Genomic DNA, 23,789 nt, shown 5'->3' with positions numbered 1-23,789 from the left:
GATACCAAGCATGTAGCAACAAATGATAACTGGACTGGATCTATAGAATCAGGGGATGCAACACCAGTGCAAATAGAAGGGGACCCAAAGTCGTCTTCTTTGAACCCCGATGAGCGCACCATATGTAGTCATCCCCCATATATAACCTCGCAGGTTGACATTACAAGTACTCAACCCAAGGGGCAATAGCTGGGTAACGGATATGAACCTCTCTCAACATGGTAGTCCGATCAACCATGTTAAAAGCATTCCGAAAATCTACAAGCAGCATCGAAAGAGAGGTATTGTCACTGTTAACATACACTATGCGGTTGACAGCGTGCAAAAGTGCTTCTGTAATTATCCTGTAAGTATCCTACCACATTACCATATTGAAAATCCTGTAAGTATCCTACCACATTGAAAATCCTTTCATTGCAATCTTGGAGACGAGGCGACGGCAAACCATCCCCACAGCTATAGGACGAATACCATTATCCGGCTTGAGAAGTGGAGTAAGCGGAGCACTCGCGATGAATTCAGCTAATGGTTGTGGACATCATCCCTGTAACCAAAGATTCACCATAGGGGTCAATGCATCTAGCAAATCAGACGATATAGTTGCTACCGCACCACTCATGGCATCCAACAAATGCTGAGCTCGAAGACCATCACGACCACAAGAAGTGCCTTTCGGAAATGACCGAATACATGCCAATAGGGCGACTCTCTCTACCACTAAAGGGGGATCAACAAAAGGAACAGTCGGTCTCACAGGTGGTTGTCGCATCGGGTGCTTCTCCTCTAATGCACGTATAGTCTCTACAGTATTAGAGGCAACTCCTGATGATGATAACACTTTAACCCTGCAGCAAAATGTCCATCATCAACTTTCTGTAAGCATCGACGTACATTTTGAGTGGAGGTAGATTTCCTGGTTAGCTGGATTGAAGGAGGATCTATTACAAACTCTAAGAGACGAAACATCCCACTAGGCTCATTCCATGTCGTCAAGGCATGGAAAATCTGTTTCTGCTGAAGGTTTTTTCTAGTACTAGAACAATGTTCCTGACGATTCTATGGTTGAAAAACTTGAAGAGTACAGCACGACAGAAGAAGGAGACAAACACAAGGCATAACTGGCCCAGGATCAGCCGTAGTATCCCAGAGAGCAGATTTCAGTGCACTAGAAAAAGCCAAACGACAAGCACGTGGTATACTTTTCACAGTATGAAAGGGTATACGGAATGCACTATCAAGTAACGTCTCATCAAGATGTGAAACATTACCAACCTGATTAGGGGTATCACCGTCACCCCTGTGTGTCGTGAGGGTAAGATCCATAGTGTTGGGCTTAGAGGGCGGCTGTGGTATGCCCACAATAACACATGCGGGTTCTCCACTCTCCATCAAAGCAGGCAGTTCTATGGTATCATTTGGATGACGACACGGTATCCCAAGTGCATGGATGCAAAGACAAATGCCACAAACCCATTTGTCTAATGACCTTAAGGAGTTCTCTAGTGACAAATACAATTCACGATCATCCTTAATTTCATCTCATAACCTATCGATAGTCAACTGATAATCCAAATGTTGGTTATCGAAATGCGTGAAAATATAGGGAACAGTAAACCCATTACTGTTTACTCCATTGGTGCATCCATGGCGATCCCGGAAAGGACAATGGACACGTTTCTTAGGGGGTGGGGCACAAACCCCCAAAGAAGTCACTGAGAGGGCAAGACCTTTCTTCCCTCTCATAGCCAAAACCCGTAGCCAGGTGAACAAACCCCAAACCAAACAAATCCCAAACTATACATATCCCATACCCCAAAACCGGTCGAACAACACCACACAAAACCCAATACAGACAAATCCACAGACAAATCCCAAAACCAGTCTAACAACCAAATCGAAAACCAAATGTTGTCAGCAATTCAGCTTATTATCGAGGAATTGGTTATGAAGTCTTTGGTTACAAAAATAGACAAGAACAGAAACAACATACAACAATGTTCTAGCAAACAAAAATACTGAAAAACAAAAACCAGTGAGTGCACTATTGCACTGTTGCTGACAGTGTTGAGTGAGTGATGGTGGTGTTGTGTTGTTAAGGTGGGAGGAGGAATCAAATGAATTGGAGACTGTTGTGGTGGTTCGGTTGTGGTGGAAGTGATGATGGTGGGAATGTGACCAAATCTGTTGGTGGTGGATGGGGGATGGATGGTAAGGGAGGTACTGGGGAGGTGCGGTGGCAGGTGATGGGGTTTCTTGCTGGGGAAGAAGGGCGCTGTTTTTTTTTTAATTGGTGGTTGATGACAAATGGTGGTGGTGGCGGGATATTATATAATGGAGGTGGTTATTGGTGTTGGTGACGACAGATGGAAGAGGCGCATCACGAGTTGTGTAGCAAGGGCGTGGAAGAAGGTGGTGGTGGTGGTGCAACAAGGTCGGGTTTTTAGTGGATGGTCATGGTGGTGGATGGTGAAAGGGGCTGGGCGCGTGTTGCATGAGAAGTGCAGCGCTGGGTTTCTCGCTGGGGAAGAAGAGAGCGCTGGAGAAGAAGAGAGCATTTTTTTTTTATCCCTCTACCTTTTTGAATCAGGTGAGCTTGGACATCTCCTTCATGATCTGCGACCTTCTCCGCGCCAAGAAGAAGGTGATTACTCTGGAACAGGAGCTCAACGGCCCTACTGGTTTGCGAGCGGCCTATTCCAGACTTTAGACAGATCTGGCAGCTGCCAATTTGGCCAAAGTCCAGGCTCAGGACGAACTTAAGTCCACGAAATCCTCCTATCAACTGTACATGGACTCCATCAACGATCGCTTGCGCTATCAAAGAGAAGAACTTCTCCACCATCACCAGCTTAATTTGGACGCCCTCACCCAACAACATGAAAAGACCGTGGACGCCCTCAGTCAGGCCTAAAAGGATGACACCACCAAGATGATGGAGCAACACCAATCAGACATGACAGCTCTCCGCGACCGTTTCAAGACTCTGGCGGAGAAGAGGGTGGCGCGGAAAGTCTAGGAGGAACTCGTTCGGGTCACCCAGGAAGGCCGCCTTCTTCTAGAGAGACCTGCCGATCTGGTGACTGACCCCACTGAAGTCGCCGGTGATCCTATGGTAGCCGCGGATACTTCCGGAATACCCGAGAACGTTGGGATGAGCGACTACCCCCTTCCTGCTGCAGTTATACCAGAGTCCCCTACTGCCGCTGCTGAAGTTACTGCTACTGAAGACATAGCTGATTCATCCACCTAGGGAATGCCCTTGTTTTCTCTTTGTATCAAATAGTTGTCACGAACTTGCGACCTGGATTTGCCATGTCTGCATATTTTGCTATGTTAATACCTTTTAAATGTCTGTAGTTCGCCATACTTCTCTTAGTCCCATCATTTCTTTTAGCATGATACTTGGTTTAATATGTTATGTTGTCCCCTCCTTAACTGTTGGTTCTTTCTCCATATGCAAACCTCTGCCTATGCAATGTTATTCCCTCTTTAGTATGCTATGCATCCTTTGCATCTTTGGTCCGAGGAGGGCTCTTCCCACTCTGCGGGCTTGATCAGTTATTGGGGCCCCTCTCTTTGCCCCATGCATCTCTCACATCTCAGAGTGCTCATCCCGCTCCGCTGTAGGGGACACTCTCTTTGCCCCATGTGTTTCGCGGATGTCTAATCCCACTCTGCGGGCTCAATCAGGCACTAAAGCCTGTTGGGGCCACTCTCCTTGCCCCATGTATCTCTCGCATCTCGGATCCACAGAGGGCTCATCCCACTCTACGGGCTCGACCATGCTTTAGGGTCACTCTTTTTGCCCCATGCATCTCTCGCATCTTGGAGGGCTCATCCCACTTTGCTGTTGGGGACAATCTCTTTGTCCCATGTGTTTCGCAGAGGGATCATCCCACTCCACGGGCTTGATCAAGCACTCAAATCTGTTGGGGTCACTCTCCTTGCCCCGGGTGTTTCTCGCATCTCGGATCCGTGGAGGGCTCACCCCACTCCGCGGGCTCGACCAGGCATTGGGGACACTCTCTTTGCTCCCTCCTTTCTCTTGCACCTATGTTCCGCGGAGGGCTCATCCCACTCCGCGGGCTTGACCAGTTATTGGGGCCCTCTCTTTGCCCCATGCATCTCTCGCATCTTGGAGGGCTCATCCCACTCCACTGTTGGGTACACTCTCTTTACCCCATGTGTTCCGCAGAGGGCTCATCCCACCCTGCGGGCTCGATCAGGCACTCAAGCCTGTTGGGGCCACTCTCCTTGCCCCATGTATCTCTCGCATCTCAGATCCGTGGAGGACTCATCCCACTCCTCAGTCTCGACCAGATTCTGGAGTCACTCCCTACCTTTATCTTGTATCTCTTATCTGCGGAGGGCTCATCCCACTCTGCGGGCTCAATCAGGCTTTCAAACCTATTAGGGCCATTCTCCTTGCCTCATGTATCACTTGCATCTCAGATTCACATTTTTTATTCTTCTTTAAACACTACACATAAGAAACGCCTTTTCATTCACAAAAGTGCCGCGGTTTTATACATTTACATACAGCTCCAATCCTCTGCTCTAGACTTCCTTACATTACACAAGACTCCATTACATTCAGTCATAGAACTTTTCAACGTTCTTATGTTCCAAGGCTTGTCTATCAGCTTACCCTTCATGGTCTGCAACCTGTATGTACCAGAACCTCCCACTTCCACCACAGTGTATGACCCCTCCCAGTTAGGCCCTAACTTCCCATCCTTCTCTTCCTTGGTACTCGGAGTTATTCGGCGGAGCACCAACTCTCCAATCTTGAAACACCGTGGTCGGACCCTTTTGTTGTATTGCCTTTGTAGCCTTCGGTGATACTCCTCCAATCGAATGCGAGCTGAGTCTCATTTCTCCTCTGCCAGATTCAAGTCATGTGCCAATATGCGCCAATTCGACCCCCTTTCCACAGCCTTGGTCCGCATAGTGGCCATCACCATTTCTGTAGGAATTATGGCCTCGACACCGTATGCTAAGGCGAAGGGAGTCTCCTTGGTGCTTGTCCGCAGTGTGGTTCGGTAGGCCCAGAGCACATGGTTCAACTCGTCAGCCCACACACCCTTCTTATCTTCTAACTTCCTTTTCAAATTGTTCATTATCATTTTGTTAGACAATTCCGCCTGGCTGTTGCCCTCGGGGTTGTAGGGAGTAGAGAATCCTTGTTTCACCTTGTATGCTTGTAGAAAAGCCGTCATTTAGCTCCCGTGAACTGCGTCCTATTGTCTGCAATGATGGCGTATGGTAACCCAAACCGAAATATGATGTACTCCCATAGAAATTTAATCACCTGTGTTTCCTTGACTTGCTGTAAAGGCACGGCCTTTATCCAGTTAGTAAAGTAGTCCGTAGCCGCTAGCATATACCTCCTTTTGCCGCTGGCCATGGGCAACGGTCCCATGATATCCATGACCCACATTGCAAAAGGCCATAGACTCGAGACATTATGCAACGGTTTTGTGGGTGCGAATATCAGCTATGAGAACCTTTGACACTTGTCACATTTCTTTGCGAAGTCCACCGCGTCCCTCTTCATATGGGGCCAAAAGTAACCTTGTGTCAAAAGTCGGTGCACGGTAGTCCTTCCTACCGAATGGCTCCCACAGTCCCCTTCATGCAACTCTATTAACTCCTCCGATGCCAATTGCGGCCCCAGACATTTTAACAAGGGCCCACTGAAGTTCTTTCGGTATAATTCCCCTTCCACCAGCATATACCGTTAGGACGTCTGTTCCAACCTTCTTTTTTCTTTCTTGTCCGAAACCTCCTTTCCTTCCAAGAAATATCTAATGGGTTCCATCCATCCCCCTTCATCTTCCGTAACCTGACACACCTCTACCAACTCTTCCATGCTCGGCTTGTCCAACCTCCCTACCCGTAATGCCCTTTCCTTTGATCTGGGCATGGCTGCTGCAACATACACCAGTGCATCCGCATGTCTATTCACCCCATGACCCAGATGTACAAATTGGAGTTTTACAAATTTGCTAGCTCTCTCGTGTACCACCTTCAAATACTTTGCCATTCGCGGACATCGAGCAGCGAACCCTCCATTAACTTGACACACCACGAGATTTGAGTCTGAATACACGGTCAGTTCCTTCACACCTAGATCCTCAGCCATTCTCAGTCCTGCTATCACTGCCCGATACTCAGCTTCATTACTGGATGCTGCAAAACCTAACTTCATTGCCTGTTCTATTATGTTGTTATCAGGTGTGACTAACACCACCCATATGTCGCTGCATGCGTCGGTGGTAGACCCGTCTGCGAATACCCTCCATCCATTCCTCTTGTCCCAAGGGTCTAGAGAATCAGACTCCCCCTCTCTCTCTGATTCCATAACCATCTCTTCCCCCCCAAGTGGGATCCTCAGAGGGGAACTCGGCCAAAAACTCCGCCATTGCCTGTGCCTTCTTTGCGGTCCTTACCTAATATTGTATCTCGTATGCGCTAAGCATCATTGCCCACTTCAGCATTCTTCCTGATGTTTCAGTCCTTAATGCTTGTTTGAGAGGTAGGTTCGTCACCACCACCACGGAGTGCGACTCGAAGTAGGGATTCAGCTTGAGAGCCGAAAAGACCAATGCCAGGGCATACCTCTCGATCCTACTATACAGCGTCTCTGCATCCAGTAGTGCTTTGCTTTGAAAATACACCGGTTTCTCCACCCTCTCTACCAGACGGACCAACACCGAACTTACGGCATACTCGGTGGCCCCCAAATACAAGTACAACTTCTCCCCCTCCTCGGGCCGTGACAATAAATGCGCCTTGCCCAAATACTCCTTCAACTCTTGAAATGCCTCCTCACATGTTGCGGTCCATGAAAAATCTGAGGTATCTCTCAACAATCAATATAGTGGCTTGCATTTATCGGATGACTTGGAAATGAATCTATTCAAAGCCGCCACCCTTCCCGCTAACCGCTGCACCTCCTTAACGTTCTGTGGTGAAGGCATTTCTATCAAGGCTCTTATCTGTTTTGGATTGGCCTCAATTCCCTGATGAGTCACGATGTAGCCCAAAAACTTTCCTGTAGTCACTCCGAAGGTGCACTTCTCTGGGTTTAACTTCAAATTGTACTTCCGCAGTATTCCAAACGTCTCCTGTAAGCCCTCTATGTGCTCCTCCTCGGACATACTTTTTTCCACCATATCATCTATGTATATCTCAATTCCCTTCCGAATCTTGCTTTCGAACATTTTCTCTCCCAATCTTTGGAAAGTGGCTCCAGCATTCTTCACCCAAATGGCATCCTTGTGTAGTGATAAAACATATAAGATAATTTACCTACGAAATGAACGATGAAACTCAATTCGTAAGTAAACTAAAACTTGTACGAGTCTATATTTATCAAATTTTCTACTCTCAATTCTATCGAAATAGAGTGGAGTAACAAATTCGTTCCACTCCTAGTTCTCTAGCATGGAATGATTTCATAGTTAACTAATCGGTTTTAAGTCTAATGAGAGGTTTATGAGGGGGAATTATACTACGATGCAACTACCCACAAGATACAAACTATAATTGATTCAACTATGGAAATACTACGTTGATTCTATAATAAGGAATTAGGGGGGATTGATTCCACTTTAACTCAACTTAACTCACTAACGACGAATCGTCGTAATCCGAATTGAATCGCACGCGAAACAATTGGTTCTTCCTAATCCCTAATTACACATGACATTTCTACCAATTCATAACTAGCATGTGAATGATTAAACCCATTCTCATGGCTAATTAATCGTTTCTAGAGTGGAATAGAAATTCACGATTTACTTTACGATAATCGAATCAAGCTTTCATCAAGGCTTCTCAACCCCTCTAATGGAGGTTTAGCCGAGAATCATTCCAAGAATCATTTCCATATGAATCTAAACTAAACATAATATCAAGATTCGAAATTTACTAATCTAAATTAAACAATAATTAAATTCTAATTAACAACTAAGAAATGGTAACCAACAATAATTAAAACTAGATCTAATAGATTGAAATAACAAAAATCGAAATGACAAGAATAATAACTATTTTATTTATCTAATGAATGATATTCAATGATTCAAGAAATTAATCTAAAACAAGAAATGAAATTCTAAAACTAAGTTCTAAAACTCATTAATAGAGGCTAACTAATCTAGTTCTAATCTAGGTCTAACTATCTACCATTAACAAAGAGCTAAGCTTTTGTTTTTATACTTTCAGATCCAAAAATCGTGCATGGGCTTGGAGCCATGTTTTGGGCCAAAGAATCAGGCCCAAAACCCAATTTCTTTAGTCCAAAATGGGCTCTCCAGCTGCAGTTGGCTTCAATAGATGTTTTGTCCACTTCTGCTCCTCTGATTGGGTCAAGGCTTGGACCATTGGAAAGCTCATTCCGAGCCGGTCGTTTTGACATAAGGTAGGCCCAATTCCAAGGTCTGAGTCCAAAGATATGGTCTTCGGAAGTTCTGCTAACTTTATGTGATATTTCTGCCCGCGTTGACTTTGACTTTTCAGCTTTAACCGGGCTTTAGAAAGGCTTTTTCTTCTTGAATCTTGGCCTTTAATCACAGAACTCCTTAGCAACCAACCATTGCCCCTTTATCTCGCTAAAGTGGCACATTTCTGCACATAATGGACTTTGAAGCTTGAAATGCATAAAAACACGTAATCAGTATTAACTCTTACTTATTATTCACATAATTGGTCTAAAAGTATGATTATTAAGGGGTTAAAACTACAGTTTTGGGCTCTTATCATGTAGCAGTACGTGCCGCCTTCTACCACAAATGCTGTCTTCTCCTAATCCGGCCCATACATCGCGACCTGGTTATACCCTATAGACGCGTCCATGAAAGAGAATATTTTGTACCCTACCGTCCTATCCACCAATTCATCTACTTGCGGCATGGGATAACTATCCTTCGGACACTCTGTATTCACGTCTATGAAATTTACGCATATACGTACTTTGCCATTCTATTTCAGTACCGCGACCACATTGGATAACCACTCGGTGAACTCTATTTCCCGAATTATTCTAGCTCCCTTTAACCGAGCCACCTCTTCGCGAATGCCCTCCGATACTTCAGTCGATTGCTCCGTATCTTTTGCCTTACTGGTTTGGCATCTTCCCTCATGTGTAACTTATGACATGCGAATTCTGGGTTTAGGCCCGTTACATCTTTTATGGTCCACGCAAACACATCTTTATTTTCTGAAAAGAATTGTATCAATGTACTCCTCCAGCACTTTAGCAGACTGGACCCCACCGACGTGAACCTTTCTTCCTCCCCGTCTCTAATATTCACCACTTCGAGTTCATCTAGCGTCTTTAGTCCCTCTGCAGGCTCCAACTTTCTCTCCACGAGGACACACTGTAATTGCTATGCCTGCCTCTTCCTAGGGTAAGAACTTTCTTCTTCTGTCCCGTGGACCAATCTCTTCACCGTACCTCTATAACTATTCTTGGCCGTCACCTGATCCCCGCGGACTTCATATGTGCCCGTCGGAGTAGGAAACCTTATAACTTGATAGTATGTGGATGGGACGGCCTTCATCTCATGGATCCATCGCCTCCCTAATATCGCGTTGTATTGTGATATAGCGTCCACCACTATGAACCTCGCAAATACTGTCACCGGACCAGTGGTCACCGACAACAAGAGTTCTCCTATAGGCTCTGTCATGCTTCCATTGAATCCGTATAAATTAGTTCGCGGAGGCCTCAACTGCTTAGGATCCATTCCCATTTCTTCCAACGCTCCTTTGAATAACAAGTCCACCGCGCTGCCACAATCGATCAACACTCTCTTCACCAAGTAATTGCCCATTGCCACCGTGATGACCAACGCATCTTCATGGGGAGAATCTACTACCCGAAAATCCGCCTTGCTGAAGATGATACTGTCTTTGTCCTCTGCTGACCCTATCCTTTGTCTCGGTATATCAGTCCCCTGGTTGATCTGCTGAATGCTCGCGGTCCTCCTTACCCATTCTCTGTGAGCATTATGACTTAGCACCTCCCCACTGAAAATCATGTGAATTATTCCCAATATCTGATCCTGCCGTAGCCTATGTTCCTCATTCTGTGCATCCCTCACAAACTCTCTCATCTTACCCTTTTCCACCAACCTCTAGACCATCCACTTTAGCATGTAACAGTCGTCCGTCTCATGGTTTCTCATCTGGTGGTATGCGCAGAAGGGTTTATCCGGTAACTCTATTGGCGTGTTCCGCGGCTCTTCATACCCCTGCAGGTTTTTAATCAACGACAATATTTCTCTCAAGGGTCTATTCAATGGTGTCACCTCTATCTCTCGGTACGGCTTCCTTTCTTTGTTATCCCTTCGAGCCATTTCTCGAACTCTTTCGCCCTCAGAGCGTGTCCGCGGTACCCCCCACTTTCCCTTTCAGATGTCCCCTCCCTTCGGTGCTCCCTATTTTTCTCCAACGACAAAACAACTTTCCCTGACCTCTTAGATTCCTTTTGTAAAGTGTCCTAATACCTGATGTATTTCTCTACCCGCGGATATAGCTCATGCAAGGTTGCAATCTCGTTCTTCGCTACTGACTAATGCACTCCCATTCCTGGCCACAACCCTCACTCAAACGCAATCACCGCAGTTCTCTCATCCAGATTCTCGACCTTCAATGTCTCAACTTTGGACCGAAACAAATATTCCCTCACTGACTCCGTTGACTTCTGTCTCACATTGAACAAGGCCGCGATATCCACCGCCCGCTTCTTTTGGTGTATGAAATGATCTACAAATGCTTGTTCCAACTCTTGGAAATTCTTTATGCTCCCTGCTGACAACCGATAATACCAGTTCGATGCCCCTCCTTTTAAACTGGCTGGGAACATCATGCATCTCAGCCCATCATATCTTGATTCTTGCCACAAGGGCATCTGCTGCCTGAAATGATGAATGTGATCTGCTGGGTCCCCCTTACCGTCCTACCTCTCGAATCTAGGCTGATTAAAACACTTTGGGACCTCCGACGACTAGATGACGTCTGCTAACGGATTGCAGTTTTAGCCCCGCCACCACCTGACTAGCTGCTCCTCCCTGACTCTTAGCCTTCTGCAGGTTCGCTTCCCTATCCTTGTCTATCATCTCTTGCACCTGCTCAATTGTTAAGCCGGTCACCGGGTTTTCAACAAGGTTCGGCTCATCGTCCTCCTCTTTAGATCTATCAATTGCCTATCCGTCTGTGCCTCCCTCTTCTCATTCTCTTTCTCTTCTCAACCCTTCATTCTCCTCTCTTAACCTTCCTATCTCTTCTCTCATAAGTCACGTCTCGTCTGCTTCTGGCTCTTCTCTCATGCCTCCGTTTTCATCAATCATCACCTTTGGTGTCGGTTCTTGCACCGCCACTCTCTTCGGTCTGCCTACCTATTTTTTAGGTGCCATTCCTATTTTGCTTTTGTTCTTGTCCCCACAGATGGTGCCAAATGTATGAACCTAAAATCTCTTCCTCTCACTTTGTTTCTTTTTCTTTCCTCCTCTTTCTCTAATGCGGCCCTCCTCCTTTCCTTACCTCTTCTTTTCTTTTTATACCCCTCCCCCTCCCTTTATGCACCATTCATCTGTCCCCTCATCTGACGGTTCTCCTTATTGCCGTACCACAACCACGTCTGCCTCTTATGGTTCCGCGGCTCTAATCCTCTACTCCCTATGGTAACATATTAAGCTGCTTTACTCTCTTGTCCCGCTGACTAAGTCACACCTATCCAGTCCCTTCCCCTTCCCTTTATCACACGACTATTACTTGTGCCACATCCACTCTTTAGGGTTTTACGGACATGATCCAGTACTCCCCGACCTACCTTGTTTCACTGCCTTCCCCCTTTGTCCTTGTCCAAATCCCATATCCCATAATGGCCACTACAATTACCACCTGTAGAAACCCACCCACCTTCTACCACCATGATTTCCATCCTCCACCCTTTCAACAGATCCTTGAGTTTGCACTCAACTTTCTCGCCTCTCCCGTTCTTCACTAGTTTTTCAATCTTTCTGGCGAGAATGTCATACCCATGAATGAACCACGGGAGCTTTTCTTTTCCAAATATGAAACAGTAGAGCCCCACATATTCAAAGAGTTTAGTTCTAAACCCACTTTGTCATTATTGCTGAAACATCTACATCCCAAGTGTGCTTTATGAGCATCGTTTTTCTCATCGTCATCTACTAGAATACCGTTCCGTTTGAGAGAAACCAATATGCACGCTCGTTTAGGTTCTCGGTCTACTAAACCTCGGGGTAACGAATCTTGGTGTCTCAATCTGTTTGGGGGTGAAAAATGTGTTAGTTGGACAGATCCATGACTTTTTTGGTTGTTGATTTATGATAAGTTGTTTATTGATAATTGAGGACCCCCCACGGTTTGATTAAAGTCTCAAGCATCTGATTTTAAATGACTCATCTTTTTCTTCAGGTGTACTCCATTCCATTCTTATATAATGGGAGTGCACCATTTTGGTACCCTGGCCCTCCTTTCTTTTCTTCTCTCAATATTATCTTAGAGTGAGTGGTTGTAAGCGTCGAAATCATAGTCTACGACAACTCTATTTCAGAATTGAGTATAAATGTCTTATGATAATTGAGCAAACGTTCATTCTGGTACACGATGGGTGCCCAAAATTTCCCCTCCTTCATTCTCTACCTTTTTCTACTCTCTTCATTCCAACATTCAACTCTTCATTTGGTGTAAGTCTCACCCATTACGAATAGGTAATGGTCGTAGTTATTTTTCTCGTCAACATCGTGCGCAAAGGATGGGGTGGTGTATGAATTCTCAAACGCCTTCCTGCCCCGGTTTTCAACTGCTGAGAGATGCTTGCTAGTACATGGTGTACACTTACCTCACACCAGCAGAGCGGGATCAACTTCGCTGCCGCACCGTTTCCCCCATAGGATGGGAATAATCTTGAGGATCTGACTCTAAATGACTCAACATGTATATACACATGTCTTTTACAATTCACCTTTGTGCTATTGCTGCGCACAAAAAGATTTCGTGTAGACTATCATTCGTTATCTACTAGGGACACGGGCAGTGGATTCCACCTAGACCAACCTCTGAAAGTACACAATTTCCATTCTTCTAAGGGGCAGTTTGAGGCTATAAGCCATATGTAATAAGGGCATCTTAGTCCGTCGTGCTCTGCGCAAGGTCTAAGACGGTATTGTCCTGAGCAGTAAAACCCCCAAAAGATAAAAAAAGCCACTGTCTGGCTGGATTGGGTTCTCGCTTAGCCGACAAAAAAGTTGCCTAAGATCATCTTGATTGAAAAAGAGTTCAATAGCCGTAACAATGATGGTAACACGTTAATTTTCCCGTAAAAAAAATGACAAACAGTCGTCTGCTAACAATTGTTTGATAACGGTGTTCCTAACGGTCATCTTCTAATGGTAGTCCTAACGGTAGTCTCCTAACGGTCAGCTAATGGACACCCCAACGACACTCTTTCCTTCCTATAAATTTGTGATCTTCATTTCAACATTCCATCTTCTCACCTCCTCATCTCATATTCTCAACCTCTCCACCATTAAATTTTCCTATATATATTCTCATCTTACTTCGGCTTCATGGATAAATTAGAGAAGTTGAATAAATAGGACATTGACGATGCAATTATGGTCTTCTAGTTGACACTTTTTATTATTGTCATGTTGTTGATGTGGTATCTAGTTATAACAAATATCTAGATCTATGTGACTTCCGTTCTTTCCTTCTCTTTGTTGTTTTTGTAAATACGTGTCGTGTATTTAATAAATTCTCACAAATTGTACGTCTTACGTATTAATTTGAGAAATTCTCTATGTTTATATTTGTGTGTATTACTTGTATTTTTGCCTTATCATAAAAAACAAAAAATAATTAGAAAGCCCATTAAAAATCAAACAAATAAAAAAATGACAAAAGCAAAGCAAAATGAATTAATTCTGCTCAAATACGGTTGCGTGCGCTACTAGATTGTGCATAAACTCTGTCTTGTGCGCTACTTTATAAGCTCCAAACAGCTTCCACTATTGAGGTTTGCGCCATCAGATCAATTCAGAATATACGTGTTGGTCTAACTACCTTGTGAAGCCTACTTCCATATGTTCTACCTCATCACAAAGTCTCGATCTTCATCTAGGGAATCTGACGTTAAAAGACCCACCTTGAAAAAAAATTAACTTTTCACGTACATGCCATGTAACGGTGTTCAGGCAAAAGCTCATGTCTCATTTGGTGTGCTCTCCTTTTCCTATTGTGTGATATTTGATTGTGTATATTTGTTTGTTTTCTCTGATTGGTGTGATATTTTCAACTTTCTTTTGGTATGTTGTATATTGTGTTCGAGTCACTTTTTGTCGTAGTGTTAGCTGAATTTTTGCCCAAACTTCTCAGGTATTTCCTTTCTTCATCTCTTGACACTTTGAGGACAAAACTTCATTATATATGTTTGGGGGTGGTTAGAACCTTTCGCAAAAATTTAGCAGATTTAGGTTGTTTATAGTTTTCTTTTCTTTTCTTTTTAACATATTTAGTGACAAAGTCTTGTTTTTTTTCTGTGATGAAAATTGTCTAGAAATCTCACCTTATAGCACTAAGATGAGAAATTGTCTTTAGAAATTTATGTTAATATGTACACAATAGTTTTTACATCTTTTCATGAGCATTAATGCACTGAGTGTCAATGACTGTACATAGTAGTAAGTTTCTAGGACTTATGATTAGTCTACTTAAATTACCTAGCTATCCTGTGAGAATCTAACAAAAAAGCCTCGATATGTGTGATATATGAGTGATGACATAGAGGGGTAGTCTTTCCAAATAGAGAAAATCACGCGTTTACTTTCTTGATCATTATCCGAATCCTAGGTGAGAATTTAGGCCTTTTTTGGATCAACATAGCCAAAAAATTTATACCTGTTACAAATTTTACCGCTAGTCGCCCTATTGAACCTTCCATCAAACCTTTCACTTTCACCAACAATTCCTTACCCATCTATTAACCCTAAATAAAATAAACTCACATAAATAATGAGTATGAGAAATAGGATGAAATGTAGAAAAATAGAGAAAAAGACTTGTCCCAAATCAAAATTAGTTACTTGCTTTCGAAAGAAAAAGAAAAGAAAAAAAAAAATAGAAATATGTTTCCCAAAAATCAAAAGAAGAATCAAAGTTAGAACTCCCCAAAATCAAATCAAAAGGAGTCCAAAAGCTTAAAAGTGCTAAGTATGGAAACTCATATAGAAGCAGAAAAAGAAAACAAGGATTTCTTTAGTGTAAATATCTTGAAGGCATTATTCTCTCATACTTGTTGTTTTTTATTTTCCATTACCATTTTCTTCTGCACCACCACTTAAGCCCCATAATACCTAATAAAGACCTCTAGCTGAATTAGGAGTATGATGGTGTGATAATAAGTAGTAGACGTGATTTATCGACCTTGGCTCCTCTCACTGTCATTGAGATGTGAGCAAATGTATGGCACTACACACTGGAGTTAGGGAAACCTGAGTAGAAAAATTAGGATCAAATTTGTGTTTCGACACATACATGTGAGAACCTATTTAGGGATGCTCTCCAAAGGATCCATAAACGGCCCTACTTGTACATTTCAATATATGCATGCTCATATGTAGATGTTTTAATTATTACATGCATATTAATTTGAGTTTCAAAGGAATTAATCCTAGTTCCCCGCAAGTGAGATGTATAAATATCTGAGATTAATTAAGGGAACAACCCTTTGTTACTAAGTCGTTGTTAGTATAAATGAAGTTTGTGAGTATCTTCTCTGGAAAACTCTCACACGGCTAACTCGTCCACTAGCAAATTCTTAGTAGTTTAAGGTCTTATTGCATACAGTTAATGCAACCACACTCTGCGAAACGAGAATTAGTTTAAGACTACAAATTTTTGGCTACTTATATGTTTTAATGTCTCTTCTTTGCTTGAGGACAAGCAAAATGTTGTTTGTAGGTGGTGTGATAAACACCAAAAACTATAATATAAAACCCCATAGAGACATAGCAGTTTGGTTAATTATGTGTTTAATAATCTTGAATTAATTGTATTTTTGTGCTTTTACAGGTTTTTGCATTGAATATAAAAATGAGGATAAAGCCAGTATTTAAGCATGAAATAGTGTGTGTACGTGAAGTATTCTGATTTAGCCCATCCAAAGCTCCACGAAGTGTAACCAAAGCCTGAGACACAAAAAGGACATTTCCAAATCAGAACAGGATCAACGTGCTGGAAAACATCAAACTTCTGAAGCATATATCTTCTGAACCTAGACTACAAATCTGGCAAGTGAACCATCAGAACGATCAGTGCGACAAGCTCTATCTCATGCCAAATTTTGCATAAATCGATTTATAGACCCGTCACTGTATATAGCACGTGGGCCCACTATGCAGACCCACAGACGGTCATGCTATCATCATGTATTCCCACGTGAATGCAAACTCTCAAAATAAAATTCTCAAGTCAAAACTCATTATTGCACTTAAGACTTTTGTGCACATAAAAGTCTTGATTAGGTAGGAAGATAAATTATTGATTAAAAAAAACAAAAGTGTATTTAATGATGTGGTTAGGAAAATCAAATGGTAGAATTAAATTAGGTGGTTGATTCACGTGGGTAGGAAGAAAATTAAGAAATCTCTTGCTTTAAAAGGGAGTCTTTATTGGGAAGACACAACTTTAGTCTCCTTAGTTACGTTTAGTTTTTATTTTGTTCCAGAAGTTAGCAAGTTTATATTTTCTAATTCTAAGTTGTAATCAACTGTTACTACAGCTTTCACAAGTATTCTAATAAAAGTACTTAGATAAGAATGGATTAGAATAAATTGATGAACACTAGATTAGAGATGCTTGAACAGTAGATTTATGATGGAAAATTAGTAATTAAAATACTCTCAATATCATAGAAATAATGAGGAGTAGTCGTGTTCAATCCATTCTAGTCGTACGTTACTTGAATGCAAATCTAGATTAGTTAAATGCTTTTACTAGTGAGAGTAATACGATGTGAAAACAATAATTAAATATTAAATTAATTTATGGGAGAAGATATAGAGAATGTTAATCCGCCACGCGATTTGATTGACTATTAGTTAGTTATCGAATTGCTTGTTTGATTCCTAGTGAACACCAAGTCGTCTCGGATCAAGGTTTCACTAGCTTGAGAGTTTAGCTACCCACAAATCTCTTTGGTGGTGGCTCTAAACTCTAGTTCTCAGTTATGAGCTCTATCTCTAGACACTCACAACGAAGAACTTGAAGTTCGTTATGCAAAACAATAATAAACTAATGGCTAGTCATTCTCACTTGGCTTCATAAACCTCCTCTAATAGAAGTTTAGCAGTGTGTAATTGAAATCATATTAACTAAACAATTAAATAGAGATATAATGATAAAAACAAGAATTGAAATTAATACTAAAGCTTTTATTGAAGAAGTTTTAATGGAGGCTACAATTATAAAACTATTCTAACCCTAAACTAAACTAAAACTAATGAGAAACTAAGGGGTTTGAGAGAAAAGAAAAGGAGAGGAATGTTTAGCCTTAACCCTCTTTATATATGAGAGGGTTAGGGTTACATTTTTGTGCATGGGTAAAAAAGGGGGACTTAGGGCCTCTAATGTGAGCCCAAAGTCCATTAGGTTAAGTACAAAGAGGCCACAACTACTAAAAATTACTTACATTATATTTTTGTCTACTTTTATAGCTCTGCATTCATTGGAAAGATGGTTCCGATCCTGTCATTTTGACATTAAGTAGGCCCAATTCAGAGGCCCGAGTCCAAAGATACAACCTATTGAAGTTCTGTTGATTTTTCTGTTCTTTTTCTACCAAGATTGACTTTGACTTCCCATCTTTGACTAGGCTTGAAAAAGGCTTTTCTTCATGATTCTTGGGCTTTAAACGTAGAACTTCCTCAGTAATCATCTTGACTAATTTTTTATTAGCTTACAAATGTGCATTTTATTACCCGTATATTGCTGCATTATAGTCCCTTTTACGCTTAACGAAAAGACAACTCATAGATTTTATTGTCATTTTCAGGTTAAGGAGTATTTCAGGCCACTTATTATAAAAATTGTATCTTAGCACCAAAAGAAGCCTAAATCACGCTTATTATGAAGACCAGTAGCTGCTATGGAAAAGTGCTGAAAAAGTCAAAGTCAACCAGTTAAAGTCAACGGTAAAAGTCAAAAGTCAAAGCCCTTAAATCAGAAGACCAAAGATGGAGGCCCTTATCTCAAAATATGATGACTTTCTCCCTAAACCTACCTTGGTCAAGAAAAAACCAAAAACCAAAAGCAAATGCAGAAGGAAAAGTGAAGTGTGAGGTGTTTACTTTGTAATGGAGAAAGGTAAATTTGTAAAAGGCTAAAGTAAGGGTATATAAGCTAAAAGCAAGGGAGAGAGAAACCATCCATTGTCTTATGATCTAAACCATTTGGTTTGTTTAATTTCTTGTCTAGTTTTTCAATTCATATTTTTACTTTCTTGTTGTTTTATTTTATTTCAATCAACTTGCTATTTACTTGTTCTTATTTCAATCTTATTTACTTGTTCTTGTTTCAAGTTTCAAGTTTCAATCTTTAATCTTGTTTACTTGTTCTTGTTTCAAGTTTTAATCAATCTTTACTTTAATGTTTTGAAGTCATTTCAATACAACAGTTAAATCTTTCAAGTTTTCATTAGCTTAGAACCATTACAATCCATACAAAAGTTTACCTTTCTTCTTCACATCTCACTCATTCAAACTCTAAACAATTTATGATGAACCTCAATCTTAAACAAACTTTTTGAAGTATACTCACCACTATCTAAAGCTTCAAATGGCGCCACTGCCGGGGATTGAAGGAGTAAGAGTGATTGGTTTAGAATCTAAGAAGGGAGCATCATTCTCATCTTTCCATTTCTATTTTATTTTTTATTTTTTTTGTCATTTTATTTTATTATTTCTTAGTACTGATCTACTTTCTTACAAATCAGGTTGCGGGACAACAAAGCTGAAAATAAGCTAAAGACACAGACAAAAGCAGACGAAAAGTCACCGGTGCCGATGGGCGACCGCGGCCTTGGTGGAGGGAGACCGCGAGCTCAGTTCCATTGAAGGGTGTCCAGTGTTATGGCAGCCCAAATGATTTGTGATGAATAGTTATACTCCGAGCCCGGATTTTGTAATATAGTAGGAGAAATCAATGGAAGTTGATTGTCATAGCTAGTGATAAACAGAAAATCAAAAAAAATTAGGAAAAATTAATTTTTGATTGATTTTTTATAATGAACATGAGTTAAACTTGGTTTAAGTTATATACTTACCAAGGGATTAGAGTTTTAATTGCCTTGGGAAGTTCAAGTGTGTGAGGCAAGTTGTGAATCATAGCTTACATACTTTAAATCAACTTGATAATCAACACTCTAAGTCTATTTGACTCTAGTTAATCTAGGAATTAATCTAAAACTAGTTAATTAGATTAGTATAATATTAGTTTAGTTTTAAGTTTGAGCCTGATAACCGTAAAATTAGATAGTTTACCTACGGAATGAACGATGAACTCAAAACGTAAGTAAACTAAAACTATTTACGTGTCTATATTTATCAAAGTTTCTACTCTCAATTCTATCGAAATAGAGTGGAGTAACAAATTTGTTCCACTCCTAGTTCTCTAGCATGGAATGTTTTCTAATCTAATTAATCGGTCTTAAGTCTAATGAGAGGTTTACGAGGGGGAATTATAGTACGATGCAACTACCCACAAGATACAAACTATAATTGATTCAACTACGAAAATACTACGTTGATTCTATAATAAAGAATTAGGGGGGATTGATTCCACCTTAACTCAACTTAACTCACTAACCATTTAATCGCCAGAATCCGAATTGAATCGCTACGCTAACAATTGGTTCTTCCTAATCCCTAATTACACATGACATTTCTATCAATTCATAACTAGCATGTGAACGATTAAACCCATTCTCATGGCTTAATTAATCGTTTCTAGAGTGGAATAGAAATTACGACGACTTAATTTCTACGATAATCGAATCAAGCTTTCATCAAGGCTTCTCAACCCCCTCTAATGGAGGTTTAGTCGAGAATCATTCCGCAATTATTTCCATATGAATCTAAACTAAACATAATATCAAGATTCGAAATTTACTAATCTAAATTAAACAATAATTAAATTCTAATTAACAACTAAGAAATGGTAACCAACAATAATTAAAACTAGATCTAATAGATTGAAATAACAAAAATCGAAATGACAAGAATAATAACTATTTTATTTATCTAATGAATGATATTCAATGATTCAAGAAATTAATCTAAAACAAGAAATGAAATTCTAAAACTAAGTTCTAAAACTCATCAATGGAGGCTAACTAATCTAATTCTAATCTAGGTCTAACTATCTACCATTAACAAAGAGCTAAGCTTTTGTTTTTATATGTTCAGATCCAAAAATCGTGCATGGGCTTGGAGCCATGTTTTGGGCCAGAGAATCAGGCCCAAAACCCAATTTCTTTAGTCCAGAATGGTCTCTTCAGCTGCAGTTGGCTTCGACAGACGTTTCGTCCACTTCTTCTCCTCTGATTGGGTTATGGCTTGTACCATTGGAAAGCTCTTTCCGAGCCGGTCGTTTTGACATAAGGTAGACCCAATTCCGAGGTCTGAGTCCAAAGATATGGTCTTCGGAAGTTTTGTTGACTTTGTACACTGTTTCTGCCCGCGTGGACTTTTACTTTTCATCTTTTGACCGGGCTTTACAGAGGCTTTGTCATCTTGAAAATTGGCTTTTAATCACAGAACTCCTTAGCAACCGACCTTTGCTCCTTTATCTCGCTAAAGTGGCACATTTCTGCACATAATGGACTTTGAAGCCCTGAAATGCATAAAACACGTGAATCGCGATATTAACTCTTAATTATTACTCACATAATTGGTCTAAAAGTATGACTGTTACAGGGTTAAAACTACAGTTTTGGGCTCTTATCAGAGCCCTTGAAGGCAAAATTGTATAAATTATAAAAAAACCTAACTTGTGGGCTTTTTAAGTATGCCTTTATTGTAACTTAAAACAGTGTAAAGCTCGAAAGGTTGGGCCTGATTCTCAGATCAAGCACCAACCGACGTCGCCTTCTCCTCAAACAGCGTGTAAGCATGGCTTGAGAGGTAAATTCTAACCCTCCTCGAAGCCCACATAAGAGAATACTTGTGTGTTCAAGCTTGTTTACGTGACTGTTTGAAATTTACTTTCCGCACTGCAATTTACATTCGTACATGTTTCAGCAAGATTTGACAAAACACACTAGTTGAGGGTAGGAAGTAATGTTTTTTGGAGATGGTGAAGGAGATGGTGATTGGGGAAATATGAGACTGGACTTCGGTTTTGAAGTTGCCTACGTACCCAAAGATATTGCTTGGGATCAAGTCTCGATTGCGTAGTTCTGGAAAAATGACGAAGGTTCGATTTTGTAGGTAGGATTGGTGATTGTTACTTCCTCGTTCTCTAATATTCCAATCGTGAGATGAAGTTGGAGAACTGGCGGGTGAACTGTCAGCTCGTGGGATGAAGTTGGAGAACTGGCGGGAGAACTGTCAGCTCGTGGGATGTAGTTGGAGAACTGGTGGGACATCTGTCAACTCGTGGGGTGAAGTTGGAGAACTGGCGGACAACTGTCAGCTCGTGAGATGAAGTTGGAGAACTGGTGGCAGAACTGTCAGCTCGTGGAATGAAGTTGGAGAACTGGCGGGAGAACTGTCGGCTCGTGGGATAAAGTTGGAGAATTGGCGGAAAACTGTGTGGGATGAAGTTGGTGAACTGGCGGGTGAACTGTCAGCTCGTGGGATGAAGTTGGAGAACTGGCGGGAGAACCGTCATCTCCTGGGATGAAGTTGGAGAACTGGCGGGACATTTGTCAGCTCGTGGGGTGAAGTTGGAGAACTGGCGGGAGAACTGTCGTGGGATGTAGGCTTTGAGCATGGGCTTTTTCATAGATAAGCTCTGAGCATGGGCTCTGAGCGTGGACTTTTTTGTAGATAAGCTTCGAGCATGGGCTCTGAGCGTGAGCTTTTTTATAGATGAGCTCTGAGCATGGACTTTTTTGTAGATAAGCTTTGAGCATTCGCTCTGAGCGTGGGCTTTTTTTATAGATGGGCTCTGAGCATGGGCTTGTATTAAATTGGGCTTTTATTGGGCCACATTTGTGGGGGCCGGAACATCGCCCTCTCTTTGTTACATGGGCAAAGCCTGTGTAGCAAAGAAGTTTTTTTTTTTTGCACTGAAAATATTCCATTAGAACATCAACTGGAAATACTATGGCATGGTTCAGATAAGTACAAAGAAACCATAAGTAAAAAGCATCAGCAATAAGCATCCAGTTAAGTACCCAAAAAAGTCGCATTAAAGTAATCCAAAAATGCCTGAAGCAAGATTGCAGCGAAAGCAGTTCTTAAAGACGGGACGTTACTCAAGGCTCCTCTGCAACAGACTGGAGTGAGACTAGTGCTGTCCATGGTCTTATTGAGCACCTTAAGTGAAAGTTGGACAGCCTCCTCCCTTGTGATATCATCTTTGTAATCCCGCTTTCAAGATTGACCGGCAGTTTTGTTGTTTCCTCTTATTGCCGCAGCTTTCCACCCACTATAGTTTCCACCGGGTCACTCATGTAAAGTTGGAATCCGTAGTTTTGTCCCAACCAAAGAAATAGAAATGACACCCCAAACGGACGAAGCCCTCCAAATTGTGTGTAACCTTGTTTAGTATCACATAGAGACTAAACAAGCTGCTCAACAGGCATTGGTTCTTGGTAAGAAAAAGTGTAGCGTTGCGCTTGGACTCTAGCAGTATTGATCAGGATGTTGGCATCCGACATAATCTCAGCCACAACACAAGCAACATGGTCATCAATCTTGTACATTTTCTCAGTAGTTTTTGGGGTTTGGAGGAGCTTGGATGTAACTATTGGGAGTTTGGGACTTGAGTAATATCACTTTTACTGAGTTTTACGGTCACTCCTTATTATGAACTGCTCCTTTAAGGTCCTTGAATCTTGAAGGCCTCTGACACTGGCTATTCTTCAGCAGCGGCTATTCTATGGATCAGTGCACCAGCGACAATTCTTCAGCAGCTATTCTTCAGCATCTATTCTATGGATCAGCGCACCAGCGGCTATTCTATGGATTAGCGCACCAGCGACAATGCGACAATGCGAGCGGCATTATTGGATCGGCTACTCGAGCGGCAATTCAAACTTTTAGTTTTGATCGGCAAATCAAGAAAATTAATAGGTCGGCAGTTGTTATATAATTGTTGGGTTGTTAATTTGAACTTGGTTCACATTAGTATCGGATAGAATGATTGAACTATGATAATAAGAGGCGAACTAGGAAACCAAGTGTTGGATGTATTAGGCTTCAGCAGAGAGAAGAGAGTCCTATTTGTTTAGTATTCTCTAAATTAGAATGTAAATACAAAAGAGAACTTGATGTCTTAAATACTCACAGACTTAAAAGATTGAGAAAGTTAGGTTTGAGAAGAGAATAATAAAAGTTCCTTTCTTCTTCTTCATGTTCTTGTTTTACCTGTGCAGCAAGGTAAGTTCTATTCACGTTAACACACTATTTTTTTTTTGTTTTATTCATAATAATAAAAAAAAAAATCGTCAAGTTATGAACAGTAAGGTTGTTTGTTTGTTTGTTTTTTTTTTTTTTTTTTTTTTTTGAGGAATGTATATTAGGATT

At 41.4% G+C, this 23,789-nt stretch overlaps 2 protein-coding genes and 1 pseudogene across 2 annotated transcripts; all 3 read right to left on the bottom strand.

Moving 5' to 3' along the window:
* Nucleotides 1-4,871: 4,871 nt before the first annotated feature.
* On the bottom strand, nt 4,872-5,219 carry LOC147515707 (uncharacterized). Its single transcript, XM_086593020.1, has one exon. The coding sequence runs from the start codon at nt 5,217-5,219 to the stop codon at nt 4,872-4,874; it is 348 nt and encodes a 115-aa protein (XP_086449146.1).
* Nucleotides 5,220-5,740: 521 nt separating this feature from the next.
* On the bottom strand, nt 5,741-6,370 carry LOC147515706 (uncharacterized). Its single transcript, XM_086593019.1, has one exon. The coding sequence runs from the start codon at nt 6,368-6,370 to the stop codon at nt 5,741-5,743; it is 630 nt and encodes a 209-aa protein (XP_086449145.1).
* Nucleotides 6,371-22,427: 16,057 nt separating this feature from the next.
* On the bottom strand, nt 22,428-23,267 carry LOC147515705 (proteasome subunit alpha type-4-like; annotated as a pseudogene).
* Between the last annotated feature and the right edge of the window lie 522 nt (nt 23,268-23,789).

This window comes from Coptis chinensis, chromosome 2 (genome assembly GCF_015680905.1).
Source record: "Coptis chinensis isolate HL-2020 chromosome 2, ASM1568090v1, whole genome shotgun sequence".
NCBI classification, from domain to species: Eukaryota; Viridiplantae; Streptophyta; class Magnoliopsida; order Ranunculales; family Ranunculaceae; genus Coptis; species Coptis chinensis.
Note: the sequence above shows the minus strand (reverse complement) of the source record. Positions and strands in the feature narration are given on the sequence as shown.

Coding starts and splice junctions, on each gene's coding strand:
- LOC147515707 (XM_086593020.1), bottom strand. CDS start 5,219: ATGACGGCTTTTCTACAAGCATACAAGGTGAAACAAGGATTCTCTACT.
- LOC147515706 (XM_086593019.1), bottom strand. CDS start 6,370: ATGGTTATGGAATCAGAGAGAGAGGGGGAGTCTGATTCTCTAGACCCT.